This window comes from Vanacampus margaritifer, chromosome 12, assembly GCF_051991255.1.
Source record: "Vanacampus margaritifer isolate UIUO_Vmar chromosome 12, RoL_Vmar_1.0, whole genome shotgun sequence".
Lineage (NCBI taxonomy): Eukaryota > Metazoa > Chordata > Actinopteri > Syngnathiformes > Syngnathidae > Vanacampus > Vanacampus margaritifer.
In genome coordinates, this window is record NC_135443.1 from 11,429,914 (window position 1) to 11,444,409 (window position 14,496).

At 39.7% G+C, this 14,496-nt stretch overlaps 1 protein-coding gene across 6 annotated transcripts in view; it reads left to right on the plus strand.

Annotated features, from left to right (window-relative positions):
- The window catches only part of sorbs1 (sorbin and SH3 domain containing 1), a 50,574-nt gene that overhangs the window by 7,122 nt on the left and 28,956 nt on the right, over positions 1-14,496 (plus strand). For 4 of the 6 annotated variants that reach the window (XM_077581477.1, XM_077581481.1, XM_077581482.1 and 1 more), the window contains exons 2-13: positions 5,233-5,275; positions 5,360-5,446; positions 5,739-5,855; positions 8,131-8,216; positions 8,320-8,455; positions 8,667-8,696; positions 9,901-10,043; positions 10,194-10,254; positions 10,399-10,467; positions 12,366-12,401; positions 12,490-12,592; positions 14,204-14,318. In XM_077581477.1, the coding sequence (XP_077437603.1) occupies positions 5,413-5,446; positions 5,739-5,855; positions 8,131-8,216; positions 8,320-8,455; positions 8,667-8,696; positions 9,901-10,043; positions 10,194-10,254; positions 10,399-10,467; positions 12,366-12,401; positions 12,490-12,592; positions 14,204-14,318 (930 nt within the window). In that variant the 5' untranslated portion in view covers positions 5,233-5,275; positions 5,360-5,412. The remainder of the gene's footprint in view (positions 1-5,232; positions 5,276-5,359; positions 5,447-5,738; positions 5,856-8,130; positions 8,217-8,319; positions 8,456-8,666; positions 8,697-9,900; positions 10,044-10,193; positions 10,255-10,398; positions 10,468-12,365; positions 12,402-12,489; positions 12,593-14,203; positions 14,319-14,496) is intronic. The other 2 variants (XM_077581479.1, XM_077581478.1) reach the window with 2 other exon arrangements.

Genomic DNA, 14,496 nt, shown 5'->3' on the forward strand with positions numbered 1-14,496 from the left:
CACTGACGATCCAAGCAGACAGAGATTCGCATGTTGGTGTGTTGGGATTGACTTAAAGTTCCTCGATAGACCGCAAAATAAGCCCTCAAATGTAACACATAAATTCATTAAAGCTGTTACTTCTTATGTCACTGTGATATTTTAATTAGTGAGGTTTTGAAGAATTCATTGTAGTGGAGTCCATGCAGATATACTTTAAGCTCTTTCCATTATCAACATGAATATGCAATCCTTCTGCGAGGCCTATAATGACATGTTACATACATTTCCTTTTATGCTGCAGTTGTTTGAAATGAACTTCAAATAGCTCGGTGGAGGAATGTGTAGAATCTCCGGCTGCTTTCCAGGGTGGAAGCTGTTTATGGAAGAGAGCTGGGAGGGTGCAGGGGGGAGATTCTCAATTAGGAGGAGGATAAGCTGCTGCTCTGGTGCAGCCTTTTCGAGCCATTTTTGGAGCTGTTTGGTGGGATCCACGCATGCTGCTGGATAGCTTCTCACCTATCTGCCATTCGTTGACAAAAAAAAAAGTCAAAGGGTGTTGCATAACATCCCTTTCTCAGTCTATAGTTGAGTGTGTGGTGAGGATGTTTTTGGGTTAACGTAGCATATTTAAAAGACCACTCCTGTGTGAAGTACATTTTTGGCCATCTTGTGATCAGGTTTTTAATTAAACTTGAGCTTTTGGAGGAAGAAACGTTATTTTTTATTATTATTATTTGCAAACCAATTAGTGTTTGCACTGAACAAAAATATTAAAGCCACAATGTGTAATTTTTAGCGCCATCTAGTTGTAAACTAATAATTCATCCAATTAAAAAAAAAAACACTATTGATTTCAATAATATGCAAAAAAAATATATGTACATTTATATATATATATATAATTGTAGGTATAGTACCGGTAATGACTGATTAGATTCCCAAAGGACAACTTAGCAATCGTAGTTAGCCCTGGTGCTGCTTGCATCGAGTGTCGGACCCAATGGGTCGACTGCCACTTACCTTCCACAGCTCGGGCCTGCAGGTTGTGACTTCCGTGATTGATCACTTTTTTTTTTTTTTTTTTACTAGCTTCTCCCACTAGCAGCTCTTGTCAGCCACTCCAGCCTATGGCTGCGACCAACACCCACTAGCCGCTCTTGTTGGCTAAATCCGGCTTGCTAGGTCTTTTGGCATCGCTGTGTGAGCTTCTAAATTCTATATTATAGCGACATCTAGTGGTTACTTAATACACACTGTGCCTTTAACTTTCATTTAAATCACTCTAAATTTTGCCCAACCCCATGAATGTGTAAATTTTATGGTGGTAATCCAACTAAAGTCAGAGACTATTTTGCCTATTAACAAACTATTTATACCCTGAATAAAAGTCCCTCTTCCAATTTAGCAACATACTTAGCATACATCAATTAACATACAAGCAATAGTAGACATAGCAGCGGCGCATCATGTTGACTGAGGAATGGAGGGTTGAGTCTAGTAGCAAACTCCCTACGTGGGAGGGGCAGGAGGATTTGATCTGGCGGTCTGCGTGGATTCTGCAGAGTGGGTGCCACATTCCCAGGTGGCATGTGGTGACAGGTCCATCTGGGCACACCTGCTATCAGAAACAAACAGACCCCCTACATAGTCAAGGTTAAGGTCAAAGCTGGGACGTCCTGCTCGGATCCCCTCAGATTAGCCAGACGTCTCAGGAGGCTTCAGAAGGTCTTGACGCATGCGGACCGTGAGCTGGATGTAGCATCACTCCAAAGGCAAGCTTGCTCTTCCACGTGTAAGTAAAGTTTAGTCATTTTTACGATTCTGTAAAACGTTCCGACTTTGGGGCGAAATACATTCATCTCAATCAAAACCAATTAGTTCATGTGGGCATTCTTTTTTTTGGAGGTTTAGGGTTTAGGGTCTTGCTTGCCTGTGTAATTATTTTAGCAGTAAAAAGTTGATTAGTTGTAGGCTGAAGCCCTTATCTATTAACCTCACAGTGCTCCAGTTGTAGAGAAACAAACATATTAGATTCATTGAAGACTTAAATTGGTCATGGGTGGGAATGTGAGTGTGAAGGGGTTACTTGCCTATATTTGCCCTGTGATTGGATGACAACCCACTCGTCTTGCCCATAGGCAGTCAGCTGGGATAGGGTTCAGCTCGCACGCGACTCTAATGTGGACAAGCACTGTAGAAAATTGATGAATACATTTTCGGTTCGTTTTTTTTACGTGATCTCTCTTGCACTCGTGTCTCAATCACTGCCTAACATCTCCTTGTATGTCTCGCCCCAATGAGCTCCTTCCTTTCCCTTGTGTCATCTACACATCGGTTATGTTTACATGCAGTTCATATTTGTGTTAAGGTCAAAATTACATGCGTGAGCGGACAGTTACTCCCGTATACATATTCCGATCTAAACCGCGACATACAGGCAAAGTAATTTGGCAAATTGAGTTTTTTTTTGCTTATAACTTTCTAGGCTCAATACAAGACATTATTATTACGTCACTCACCACACTGATGGTCTAAACTTTTGAACAGCAGTGTACACACCGTGGCAGAACATAACGGGAAAATGGCGCAGAGAAATCAATGTATTCAAGTTAGGCTCATCGAGTGAGTTGAAACATAAGATGGCCGCCGCACATACAAATAGTTTGTGTATACAAAAGACCAAGATTCTTGACCAATAGAGCATGTGCAGAACACAAACCAATGTTTCTTTCAAAGGAGGTACCTCAATCACATTTATATGACCAAATATTTGCGTTAGAAAAGGGATAACCCAGGGTTCTGATTTAGGTTTTTAAAAAGCTCAATAAGAGAGCATATTCAGGTTTTTGCACATTTTTAAAGGGCGTTTGAAAATTTGAATATTGCCAATACTCGGGCTTTGAAAAGGGTTATTGACTGCATGTAAACGTAGTCCTTGCTGTGTAAGATATATTGTTGTCGTTCCCGTGTTTCAGTTTTTTTTTTTGTATTGTTGCCACATGCCGTCCTTGTGGTTCATGTTTTACTCATGAATTTGTGTTTGGCTCTATTTGACTTTTATTTTTTAATTTGTTGGTGATTTTTGGTTTGCGTAGAAAAAATGAGTCTCCTCATTCCAGCATTTTTGTGGTTCCACAAATGACAACCTCAGTAAGTTTTTAGCATTTGAAGAAAATTTAAGTACGGTATGTTATCGCGGCGGCACGGTGGCTGACTGGTTAGCACGTCCGCCTTCCAGTGCTGAGGACGTGAGATCGAGTCCGGGCTTCGGCCTTCCTGGGTGGAGTTTGCATGTTCTCCCCGTGCTTGCGTGGGTTTTCACCGGGTACTCCGGTTTCCTCCCACATTCCAAAAACATGCATGTCAGGTTAATTGAACACTCCAAATTGTCCATAGGTGTGATTGTGAGTATGATTGTTCGTCTCTCTGTGTGCCCTCCAATTGACTGACAACCAGTTCAGGGTGTACCCCGCCTACTGCCCGAAGCCAGCTGGGATAGGCTCCAGCAACCCCCACGACCCTTGTGAGGACAAGCGGTAAAAGAAAATGGATGGATGGATGGATGGGTATGTTATCGCCACATCATTGATTTTCTCACCCATGTTTGTAAAAGTCCATTATTGTGGTTTTATAAAATTAATAAACAATGTCATTAGTGTGTTCGTTTCTCAATCGGAATCTAAAATTTGAAACTTGAAACTAGATTTTGAGTTGTCTCACTGACAGTTCAGTCGCGTGGTTTCTTATTTAAAAAAACAAAACATTTTTTCTCGTCATGATTACTGTTGGCCATCCCACAGCTTCTTGAACTAGTCACTACTCATTACCTCAGACAGAACAGATTAATCTCTTCTGAGGCATCTCTTCCTAAAAAGGCCCGGAATAATCTTTGCTCCTGTGTGTTTATTCACCAAACATTGCGAGCTGTCATCTCGTCCTTTATCATTCTCTGTAGTCACTGCCTTGGGTTCATCTGAGGATGTGTACGAAGTAACTGATGTCACTGGTGGAAGTAGTGAAGTAGTGAAATGACATTGTTGATACTTGGCTTGACTCGATTAGGCTCGCGGGTTTGCAGCCCAAGTGAGGAAAAGCAGTAAAGAAGATGAATGGATTTCTGTTTTAAAGTGTATGGGAATACCAGTACATCAAAATTTTGTGATAGTCGGCAAGATTTGAATGAAGTCTGAGTGATATTGTTAAAAGGGTTATTTTTCATGACCCCTTTGGACGCATTTGGATTCACTCCAACTCCCTCCAACCGGCGTGTCAGTGCCTTTTCTTGGAATCTCAAAAAGGGAAGTCTCTTAAATCAGTGGTGCTGGCTGCGCTCAAAAGGGAGGCCCGGTAGAGTGATGGAAGTCTTTCTCGGTTTTTACACTGTTGCCCTTGGTGTTCCCTCTGCATGCAACACTGGTGACGCTCCGACTAACACATTTAAACAGACACGTCAATTTTTTTTAGTCCAGAATGTTAGCATACTCCACATGTAACATCCTTTGTTATATTGTCTTCTGTATTTTCAATGTTCAAATTAGACATGAGCATCGTGACCTGATATTTCTAACATTTTAAATTCTGATTCAGAAAGCTTAATTGATCCCCATGGAGGACTTAAGAGAGCAAAAGAGCGGCACAGTTATTTACAGCTAGCGACATAAAATAAATAAGTATGAAGGCTGTAGTGGAAACAATCTACATTCCAGAATGAGTTATTTGAAGAGTCTTGTCCTCCTTATTAGGTGTTAAGTCTTACCCAGGATTTTTTCTTCTTCATAACACTTGAGGTCACGCTTCTATTTTACTACATTGCAGCACATCTTCCCTCACTTCCTTCTGGCTCTTTCTGTGTATCTCATTTATGAGTCTGAATATGGTCTGATGATTGCCAAGCATGCACAGGCTGCACGCAAACATTTTGTTTTGCTTTAGTCGTCACAGTTCTTCATTATGAAATACAATGCACGCATGGCCAAAAAGTTCAGCCTGATCCACAGCTAATATTAGAACCCCTGGTGGGAACGTGGTTTAGTGTGATGCAGCTGGGCCAGAGGAAGTTGCACGCATCAACCAGCAACACAGTTGTCGTCAATCTAATTCTCTTTGGTGATTTTTTCCCTCCAGCAAGACAAAATATACCACTTGTCCTGACTGCATCTGGCTGTTGCGCAAGCTAAGCATTTTTTGCTTAAATGTGTTTGATAAATGAGAGAAAGCATTGTTCTGTTTGTTGGTCTCTTCACATCGCAGGGCTCTCCAGAAGAGGGCAGCGTGTCACCGAACCCAACTCCCAGTAAGTCTCCATAAAGTTGACGGAACTCTCCTCTTATAATGTAGAACACATTCAAGTGTCTCTGCATGCATGTGCGCACTTGAGTCCCGTCAGGTCCTCGGGCTGTGAGCACCGTCAAGATCACGCCTCTGTCAACCATGAAAGGATCCCCTGACCTGATTCCTGCTGCAGGTGATATTTCCCTCCTTCTCCTCATTAATCTTTCAGTGCTTACAAGTGTGGGACACCTCACTCCCCAATGAAAACCTAGAAGGATGTGGAATCATGTTAAGCACGTGGATGCGCTTTGCTCTACTTCCTGCTCTACTTCCTGCTCTGACTTGAGTGATCTCAGCAATTAGTTTTACATGAGAGGATGTTAATTTGATGGCCTGGTTAGAATGTTCTTTTTTTTTGGGTCATTTGAGGCATGCACTTTAGGGGATAAGATGTTTTCTGAAGAGTTAATGAGAATCATTTTCAGGCCTGGACCCCAGCAGGGTGTGCAAAGGGAAAGGAGTGGTGACACTGAGAGCCACCCTGGTGCACTTAGATGATGAAGGCAGCGGCGGTGCAGGGCCCAGCGTCGTCGCAGCACCAGGTAAGCCACCTGAGTGGATGCAACAACTGCTTCCCCAAAAACGTATAATAATGCTAATATATTAATATAATGAAGTGCACTTTAATGTATATTGTTTTTCCATAGGTTATCCAAATCGCATTACCAAGCCTCCTGTTGAGTATACTGACATGCTAACGGGCACACAGCATCATCCTTTTGTTGAGGATAACTCAATTACTTTAACCTTCACGATTTCTCGCTGTACACTGTCAATTCATTTATTTATTTATTTTTAATTTATTATTATTATTATTTTAATTTATTATTTTTTTCTGGAGAGCTCAGTATTGTTCATTCGGTAATTTTACCGATTTGACATGTCACATGTACACTGTCAATTCAAATGGCAGATCCTAGGGTGTTCTTCCAACCATCCTTCCATTCATTTTCTGAATCTATTATCTTTCTGAACCAATTTTAAATCCACTCACTTGTAGTGTTAATTTTGGCAACAAAAAATAAACAAAAATAATTTGGTCAACACTCATTTTTCACTGGACTAAAACTAGACCTCATTAATAAACAATAACTGGGACTAAATCAGTATGCATTTTCGTCGACTAATGAAGACGAGACGAAAATGTACCTCACTTAACCCTGGAGAACCCAAGAACCCTTTTCTTCTTTGGAAAATTATGAAGTATACATTAAATGACTGCTATAAGTTCACTGAACACCAAAATATATGTTTTTTCAATGTTTTTTTCAATGTATTCCCTAATTTAGGATTAGGGTGAAATTTGACCCTTTGGGATTTAGGGGTATCATTTCGAAAAATCTGAATAACAAAAACTGTCAGTAAAGTATTTAGAATTTAAGAAAATAATCAATCAAATACACAGCTACATTGAACAATATTATTTTTTTGTTTTATTTGTTGCATTTTAGCCATCTTGTCACCACCACTCTGGCTCATGTAAGTGCAATATTCATCCACTAGATGGCCCCATGCAGGGGTCAGAAGTGGCACTCTGGACCTTTGAAGTTAAATTTGTAAAAAAAAAAAAGAAAAGGTCTTTGTTATTTGAGTAGCAGAATTTATAGGGGCCAAATTTGACCCCGTGGGTTCTCCAGGGTTAATTAAAACTGGACTAAAATCTAAAACGAGACAAAAACTGTATGATTTTGTAAAATCTTGTCTCTGCTAATCTGTCACTGTGACACTGTCATGTGACACACAGTGACGAGCGAGTGCACAAACACATGGGACAGACAGAAGGTGGATTCACACTGAAAAGTAAAAAAAAGAAGAGTAAATTATAGTTATAACGTAACAATAATCCAACGGCTATAACGTTCCAATAATAGTGTTAATCCAACCGCTAACTAATGATGGCTAATTTATTAGCTCATAGCATGGAGCCATAGTAGTCACATGTTGATATACTGTAATTGTGTGTGAAGTTGTTTCATCAATAAGATGAGAGAAAATGTAAAAAAATATATATAAAATGATTGTCCTGACTAAAACTAGACTAAAACGTTGACAGTTTTGCCGCCCTGTGACTTCAACGTCTTGCACGGGTGCGTATATGCTATCGGCTATCCAATCATATATTCAGATCAGTATGTGACGTTCACAAGCTTAGTCCAGCTCAGTGATGTCATTTTCAGTTGACAGCAAGTGCCAAAATGGAAGTGTGATATCGTGATGTTTAGGCTGGCAAGAGAACATGTAGACAATAACAAAGTACTCTATTTGGACTTTTACCTTACAGTTACTTCCTACCACTCCTTTTAGATGTTTGTTTATCTGTCAGACTTATATAACTAATCATGTTTTGGAGTACATCCGTCGTCGTTAGGCAACTCTGGGTCATGGCAAAGGGCAATGGCTCATATTTTCATTTGTGTGTCAAAGAGCTCTTTTGTAGTGACGTGCCCACATAGCACTTTGCTGCAGAGGCCTTGACTGTGGGCCTGTTTGTTGCGATGAGCACATCGGGACAGCGCTGGAGGCCAGCCAAGTCTTTTGGGGCGATGCTTTAATTGTTGTAGAGTCGGACTATAAAGGCCACAGCAACAATGAGGCTTTGCAGCTCACTGAATAGGCGCTTTGTTCCGATGACAAAATTCAGAGGTTGTGGGAGAATCTTTTTCTTTTTTTTTCCTTTTTTCCGGGGGATATCAACATAGCTACCGAAACGAAAACATTCCCCTCTTGGGATTGGTGTTTGATCATTAATTAGCTGGATTTGAATTTGTTATTGTTGCTGCAGCGGCTGTTAAATAGAGATTGTGGGACTTTTTGCAGGTGTCTGCACAAGCCGGATGAATGGAAGCTTGGCTGAGGGAGGCCGTAACATCTCGGTTGATTTTCCACCTGTAAACAACTGCCAGGTATGTGTTATTTGGGCAACTCTCAAATGTATTAGTTATGTCTTCATTTTATCGAGTGTACCATCCACATCAATATACTTTGAATGTTTTGTGTCACTTTTAGGCCAGTTCAGCAGAAAGCCTCAAAGAAAATCAGGCCCCAGCTACATGTGACAGTTATTGCCCATCACCCCCTAGCCCCATCTACCCCTGCACTAGCACTGTTAATCCCACAATAGTTCTGCTGCAACACAACAGAGGTGAGTCATGTCAGTCTTTCAGTTGGTTAGTGTTTTCAACATTCTAAACGTGCTTATATAGTACATGTGTCTGTCACGTTACGTTTTAATTTGGAAAGTCCGCTTGCTTGGTCATTTTCTGTGCTGCACCTAACCTGTGCTTCCACTTTGTTACGTTGTTCTTCTGTCACATCATCACGCTGGCCTCGTCCTTGTCTTTCTCCCACAACAGGGCAGAGAAAGCATCTTTCTCACTTGGAAGGTATGCTCTGGGCTCTTGCTGAATTTATTTTCACTCTAAAAGTTGACATTTGACAACAAAGCGATATTTAATGGATAGAAAATTTTACTGGACCATTAAAGCAACAAAATCATGGGCATGGTCATTCCTCTTTTGATATATATGGGTGAAACCAAATATATTTTCATGCTTTATTGTATTTTGCTACAAATTATTTATTTTTTTACTTTTATGACCCTGTATAACCTTAGTTGTTTGAATTGATTTCTCCTTTGTTATTCAGAGAAAACATTTTTAAAAAAAGACTAACAGAAAATTAAATAATTTAAAAATGAAATAATAAACAATTAAATAATATTTTTTTCAATTTTAAAATCTAATTAAAATCAAATTTTAATGTTTAATTCATAATTAATAATAAATAGATAATAAAAAAATTAAAAGACCTACCTTCTCTCGCTTTCTCTTTTACCCTCACATTAATGAGGCATGCACATCTTTTCTAATTTCTTGATGAATTTAACCCTTAATAGCCTTTTGATTTGGAGGTACACCTGCATAATCTATTTGGGCCAGTATAAATTGTTGTGGCTGATGTTTGCAGTGTTGTAGTAATAGGGATGCTCAATACTACTTTTTTTTCCAGTCCGATATCAGTATGAGTACTCACTCTTTAAGTACTTTAAATACCTATTGTACTTTTTGATGAATAAAATTTCATTTAGCTTAATGACAAAAATTGTAAACAAAGACCATTCTTTCTGTTGCATGTGATGATTCGCTGATGTGTCAGGATCATAATTAGGCTGCTGCAGAGCTTGCTTATGAGGTGATCAATTGAATCAGGTGTGTTGGAGGAGGGAAACATGCAGGACTCCAGTCTTCGACTTTGATTTTTTCAATATCAGATTTTGTTTGCCTTAAGTATTGGTGGATGCCTGGTATCAGTACCTACTACCCACCCATCCCTCATTTCTAATGTTTTGGAGGGCAGTTGCTACAACCACAATAATAAACACATTGTTAAAGCTATACTTCTCAGAAAGTGTCAATCAAAACTGAGCATGATCATCTTTATAAAGGGATTATATTAAAGTTTTTGTGTTGGATCTCAGTAGACTCGTGCAAGTGTACCTTATGGTTTGTTAATTCTAAGGTTGATCTTGATCGATCAAGTTTTCCTTGTTTTACAATTATTGTGGTGTTATGTTGTCTTGGGTTACAGACCCCACCCCAGAAAGAGACAAAAGCCCTGATCCTGGGAGAGACTCGGTCGATTCAGTTGCAGACATGGACGGCAAAAGGCTGCGACTGTCGCTACACTCCCCCGTCCTCAGTCCGCTCAACAGGCCCATTGTGCCGGTGCGGGTGAGTAACACAACCTCCTGTACTATTAAGAAGCATTTAAATCCAGAGGCATGCACTAGGAAAGTTGCTTGACTCTTGATCTTTGTGTCTGTTTTGCTCAAATCTATCTGCCTTAATCAAACACTAATTGTTCATTCATGTTCTTTTCAGAACACTGAAAAGTCCAAAGACTGGTACAAGACAATGTTCAAGCAGATTCACAAGATACCCGGTGAGTAAGAGACTTTTTCAGCTCTTTGTATGCTAAATGACATTTGCAAGTCATGTTTCCCCGCTTGTGTCCATACGCTGTGTGTCTGTGCGTACGCGTGTGTTAATGTCACACTGTGGTGTGTCTCTCCATCGCTTCACTCAGAGCCTATTGAGGAAAATCCTTACCGCCCCACCTACATGTTTCCTGAAAACTATGACATGAAATCAAAAGGTATCTTACGGTAGAACACTACGCTCATTGGCTTTACTAATCCACAGACGCCGTCGTGTACTTACTGTACGTACTACCAACTTTACCTGTCGCACCTAACCACCAAACTATCGTGAATAATGTCTGTCTGTCTTTCATCTAACTTAGAGGAAGAATTTGGAATTTTTTATAAATTCTTTTTTTCTTTTAATGTCAACCCAAGCAGGTATGTTGTGTTAGTAATACTCATCTGTTCTAACACTAGCTTTAAAGTTTGTGTTGTGTGACATGAAATTTGTTAATATCAGCGATTTATGTGCATTTCACTTGATGCACATGGCACATATTTCTCAAATAGTACTCTTGTGTCACTTTATTTACACTCTTTAATATCTAAAATGATCAATCTATATCTACTGTAGTTCATCTCTTATTATTATGAATTATATTAAGCAAAAACTTTTCGGGATCAGCTAATATTTTCCAATTTTTGATTGGCTCCATGAATTGTTATATTCAATGATTATCATTGTTTTTTGATTATAATAAATCACCCACCCCCACCCCCTCACGCATCCTCCCCATGCATTTCAATTGGCATCAATGATACGTGTTTGTTTTTTTTACTAGTGGGCCGAGCTAGTCCCTATTGGGTGTAAATGGCGGCAGTTGACTGTAGAGTAAATAAACGTTTTTTTAAATAGGCATATTATTTCTCCGTTTCTGATGGAATCGGTGATTGGTTATTTATTTATTTATTTGCTGGTTGATTTTTGATCGACCGCAAAATCCTGATCATGTAAAGTTTAAAAAAAATAATAATCATCTCGCCATTCTATTATGTACTAAAGTGATTTGTTTTTAATAGATAAAAATTCATGTTTGCAAAAGGATTTTCTCTGAATACTCTAAAATTCTCTAAATGGAAAAGAGCTCTTCATTAGGTACATAGACTTCATAGACTGTGTGTTTATTATTGTGACCAGGTGGCCACTGTACGGCATTATATTGAAAGATGTTTCTTATATTTTCCTCTCTCATGTAGCCAAATATTGAGAAGACCCCGCATACTAATTAATGCAAAATGCGTTATAAAATACATTGTAGCTCCTACATTTTATTTACAGTATACATTTTAAAAATGAACAGGATAAATGGTATAGCAATGGGTGGTGGGTGGAGGTTTACTATGGCAGTTTATGAAATTGTTCTTACAGTATTGACATTTCATTAGAATGCCCGAAGTAAGGAGCAAGCGGTTGAGAAAATGGATGGATGGATGGATGGATGTTCATATATGCCTTGAACATGTAGTGCACTATGTCACCACTAGATGATGCTACAGGCCAACAACCACATGTGATCTTTTTAAGTTGATTCTTGAAGCTATCCATAATCGTTCATTAAATCAGTTTGTATACTGGTAACAGGTGATGACTGGCGACATTTGAGTTTGGATACAAAGCCTATAAGATTTATGTCAATTCTCTTATTATTATCCAGCTATCTGTTTGTTATACCACTTGTCCTCATCAGGGCCCATCACAGCTGTCTATGGCTGATTGTCGGGTACACCTTGACCTGGCTGCCAGCCAGTTCTATTAATATTGATATTTATTTATAAGGTCTCCTAATGTGGCAGTTTGCGCCCATTGCACTACTCTCGCCGTGATGCTCATTGATGCTTGGAGCCCATTTTAGCTCAGTAATGCTTCTGTAGAGTGCTTTGCATTGACATACTTTGATTGGATTTGGTGAAAATGTGATACTTGATAGAGTACAGAAAGCGAGCAAAACAATGTTTTAGTGCCTTCTGAATTATTTATTCGCCTTTTTAAAAAGATGGGTCATAAATACAGCACACCTACAGAAGATGAATTAATAAATACATTTCTGTGTATTCTGTTCCTGCTCAATAGAGAATGGTCCAAATCCCTTTGGCTACTTGGAAGATGGTGAGTTTGGAAACTGATTTAAGTACTGACCTGACTTCAGGTGAGGCATTTGAAGGAGTCATTTTTTTCTTTCTTTCTTTTTTTTTAGTAAAAGGCGTGCCACGATCTCAAAGCGATGCAGACGTTGGTTCAAGAACGAGGTCAATGCCAGTGCCGACTCGGTCCTCATCACTTAAGCCCTCTACCAAAAGGTTAGTGACCTCCATCTGCAACATGCACCGTCATCATAATGCCCTTTTTGAGAATGGTCTCCATCAGATCAGAATACGGATATTTTTTAAATTAACTCATTTGCTCCCAGAAACTTATAAAAACGTTCTATTTAAAATATTGCCATGGTCCCAAAAATTTATTTATATGTTTTTTGGGAGGGTTTTTATGCTAGAGCATACAGAAGGCTTTGCTGCAGCCTCTGACCTGAAGAGGTCGCTTAAAGCAATGGTAGTTATTACAAAAAACGGCCAGCAGGTGGCAGCAGAGTATAAGCAATCAACCAGGGTCATGATGCAAAATGCTCTTTTCTCCCGTGTTTTAAACAGATTTGTGAATAATGATGAAACTTCGCTATATTCTAATGATAATTGCTGCAAAATGGAAACAGATACAAATGTACTTTTTTTCTGATGAAAGAAGAGACTCTAATCTTTCTTTTGGTAGGTTCCATGTTTTTATAGCAATAGAACACAATATTCAGTGGGCCTTGCAAAATCCGTCAAAATTCAGTAAAACAGCCAAGAGCGAAGGGGGTTGCTTCAGTGAAAATAGCTGGGAGTGAATGAGTTAGTCAGTATTTCTTTGTTTATTAGTAAATTATTTCATTTAAGATGATAAAATGCAATAGCTTTAAAATAAATAAGACTCCAGTATGTTCTGATGAGCATTATTACCCTTAATGAAGTATTGAATATTTATATAATTGTGGGCGTTATATGGAGTGTTTAGTGCAATACATTCTATTTTAGAGCGCACTTTCTGCCCATGTTAATTACATCGGCGTCATTATCCTTATTTTGGGTGCAATTAGATTGTGCTTGTGTACCTAATGAATTGTCCTGTACGCTAGAGCAGTCCTTCACAAATAGGAGACCCCTTTTTCTATACTAGAATAAAGTGTAATTGCACATCCCCTACAGTAGGTGGCAGAGAATGCACAAGTGATATTAACTCCTCTGCAGAGGTATTCTTTTATACAATTTATAGTCATGGCAGAGAGTATTTTTCTTCCTCCTGGTGGGGTAACAAAAAATAATTGAGAAGCATCGCACTAGAGTCTTATTGAGTCAGCTTGTTATGTGAAACAACAGGCAACACTTGTCTACCGTCCCAACTTTGTAAGGTGGACGTTTTGTCCCATGTGACTCCAGCTGCATCCGTCAGCGCACGCACACACACACACACACATATTGAAGTTGGCAAAGGCGGATGTGCTTGTTGAGAGAGGAGTGATGCAGGAGAACAGGTGATGGAGGATTAGAAGATTGGAAGCATTAGCCACGAGAGCTGTGCATGACATGTCGAGGTCTGACCTTTCCTTCTTGGTCACGAAGAAGTCAGTGCACGCTAAAAAAAAACATGAGAGCCAGCGAGAATGAAAATAACACAAATATTGTTTTTTTCAAGATTTTTTAGGCTTAATTGAACATTTCTGTAATCATTCAAGAGAAAAAAAGGCTGAGCAGAGCATCAGAAAATTTAAATAAAAAAATATCTTAGCCAAAGATGGTTGCCATGGTGACTACATAATGAGGACTGGCTCTCTCCCATCCCATCCCCAACCCGCCCTGACTCTCGCCTCTCCACAGAAATGAGTGGGAGCCCCCGGATAAAAAGGTGGACACCAGGAAGTACCGTGCCGAGCCCAAGAGCATCTTTGAGTATGAGCCAGGGAAATCGTCGGTGCTGAAGCTGGAGAGAACGGTACGTTTGCCGCCTGCCTCGCTCGCTCGCTCACTCGCTTTCTCTCTCTCTTGCTCTCTCGCTGCATGTCGTGTGAGCATTATCCATCCATCCCCCACCCACCTCCGCATCTCAGCTCCCGGGTGGCAGCTTCAGCACCATCTCCTTGTGGGGCACATTCCTAAAAGGGTGTCCTGTT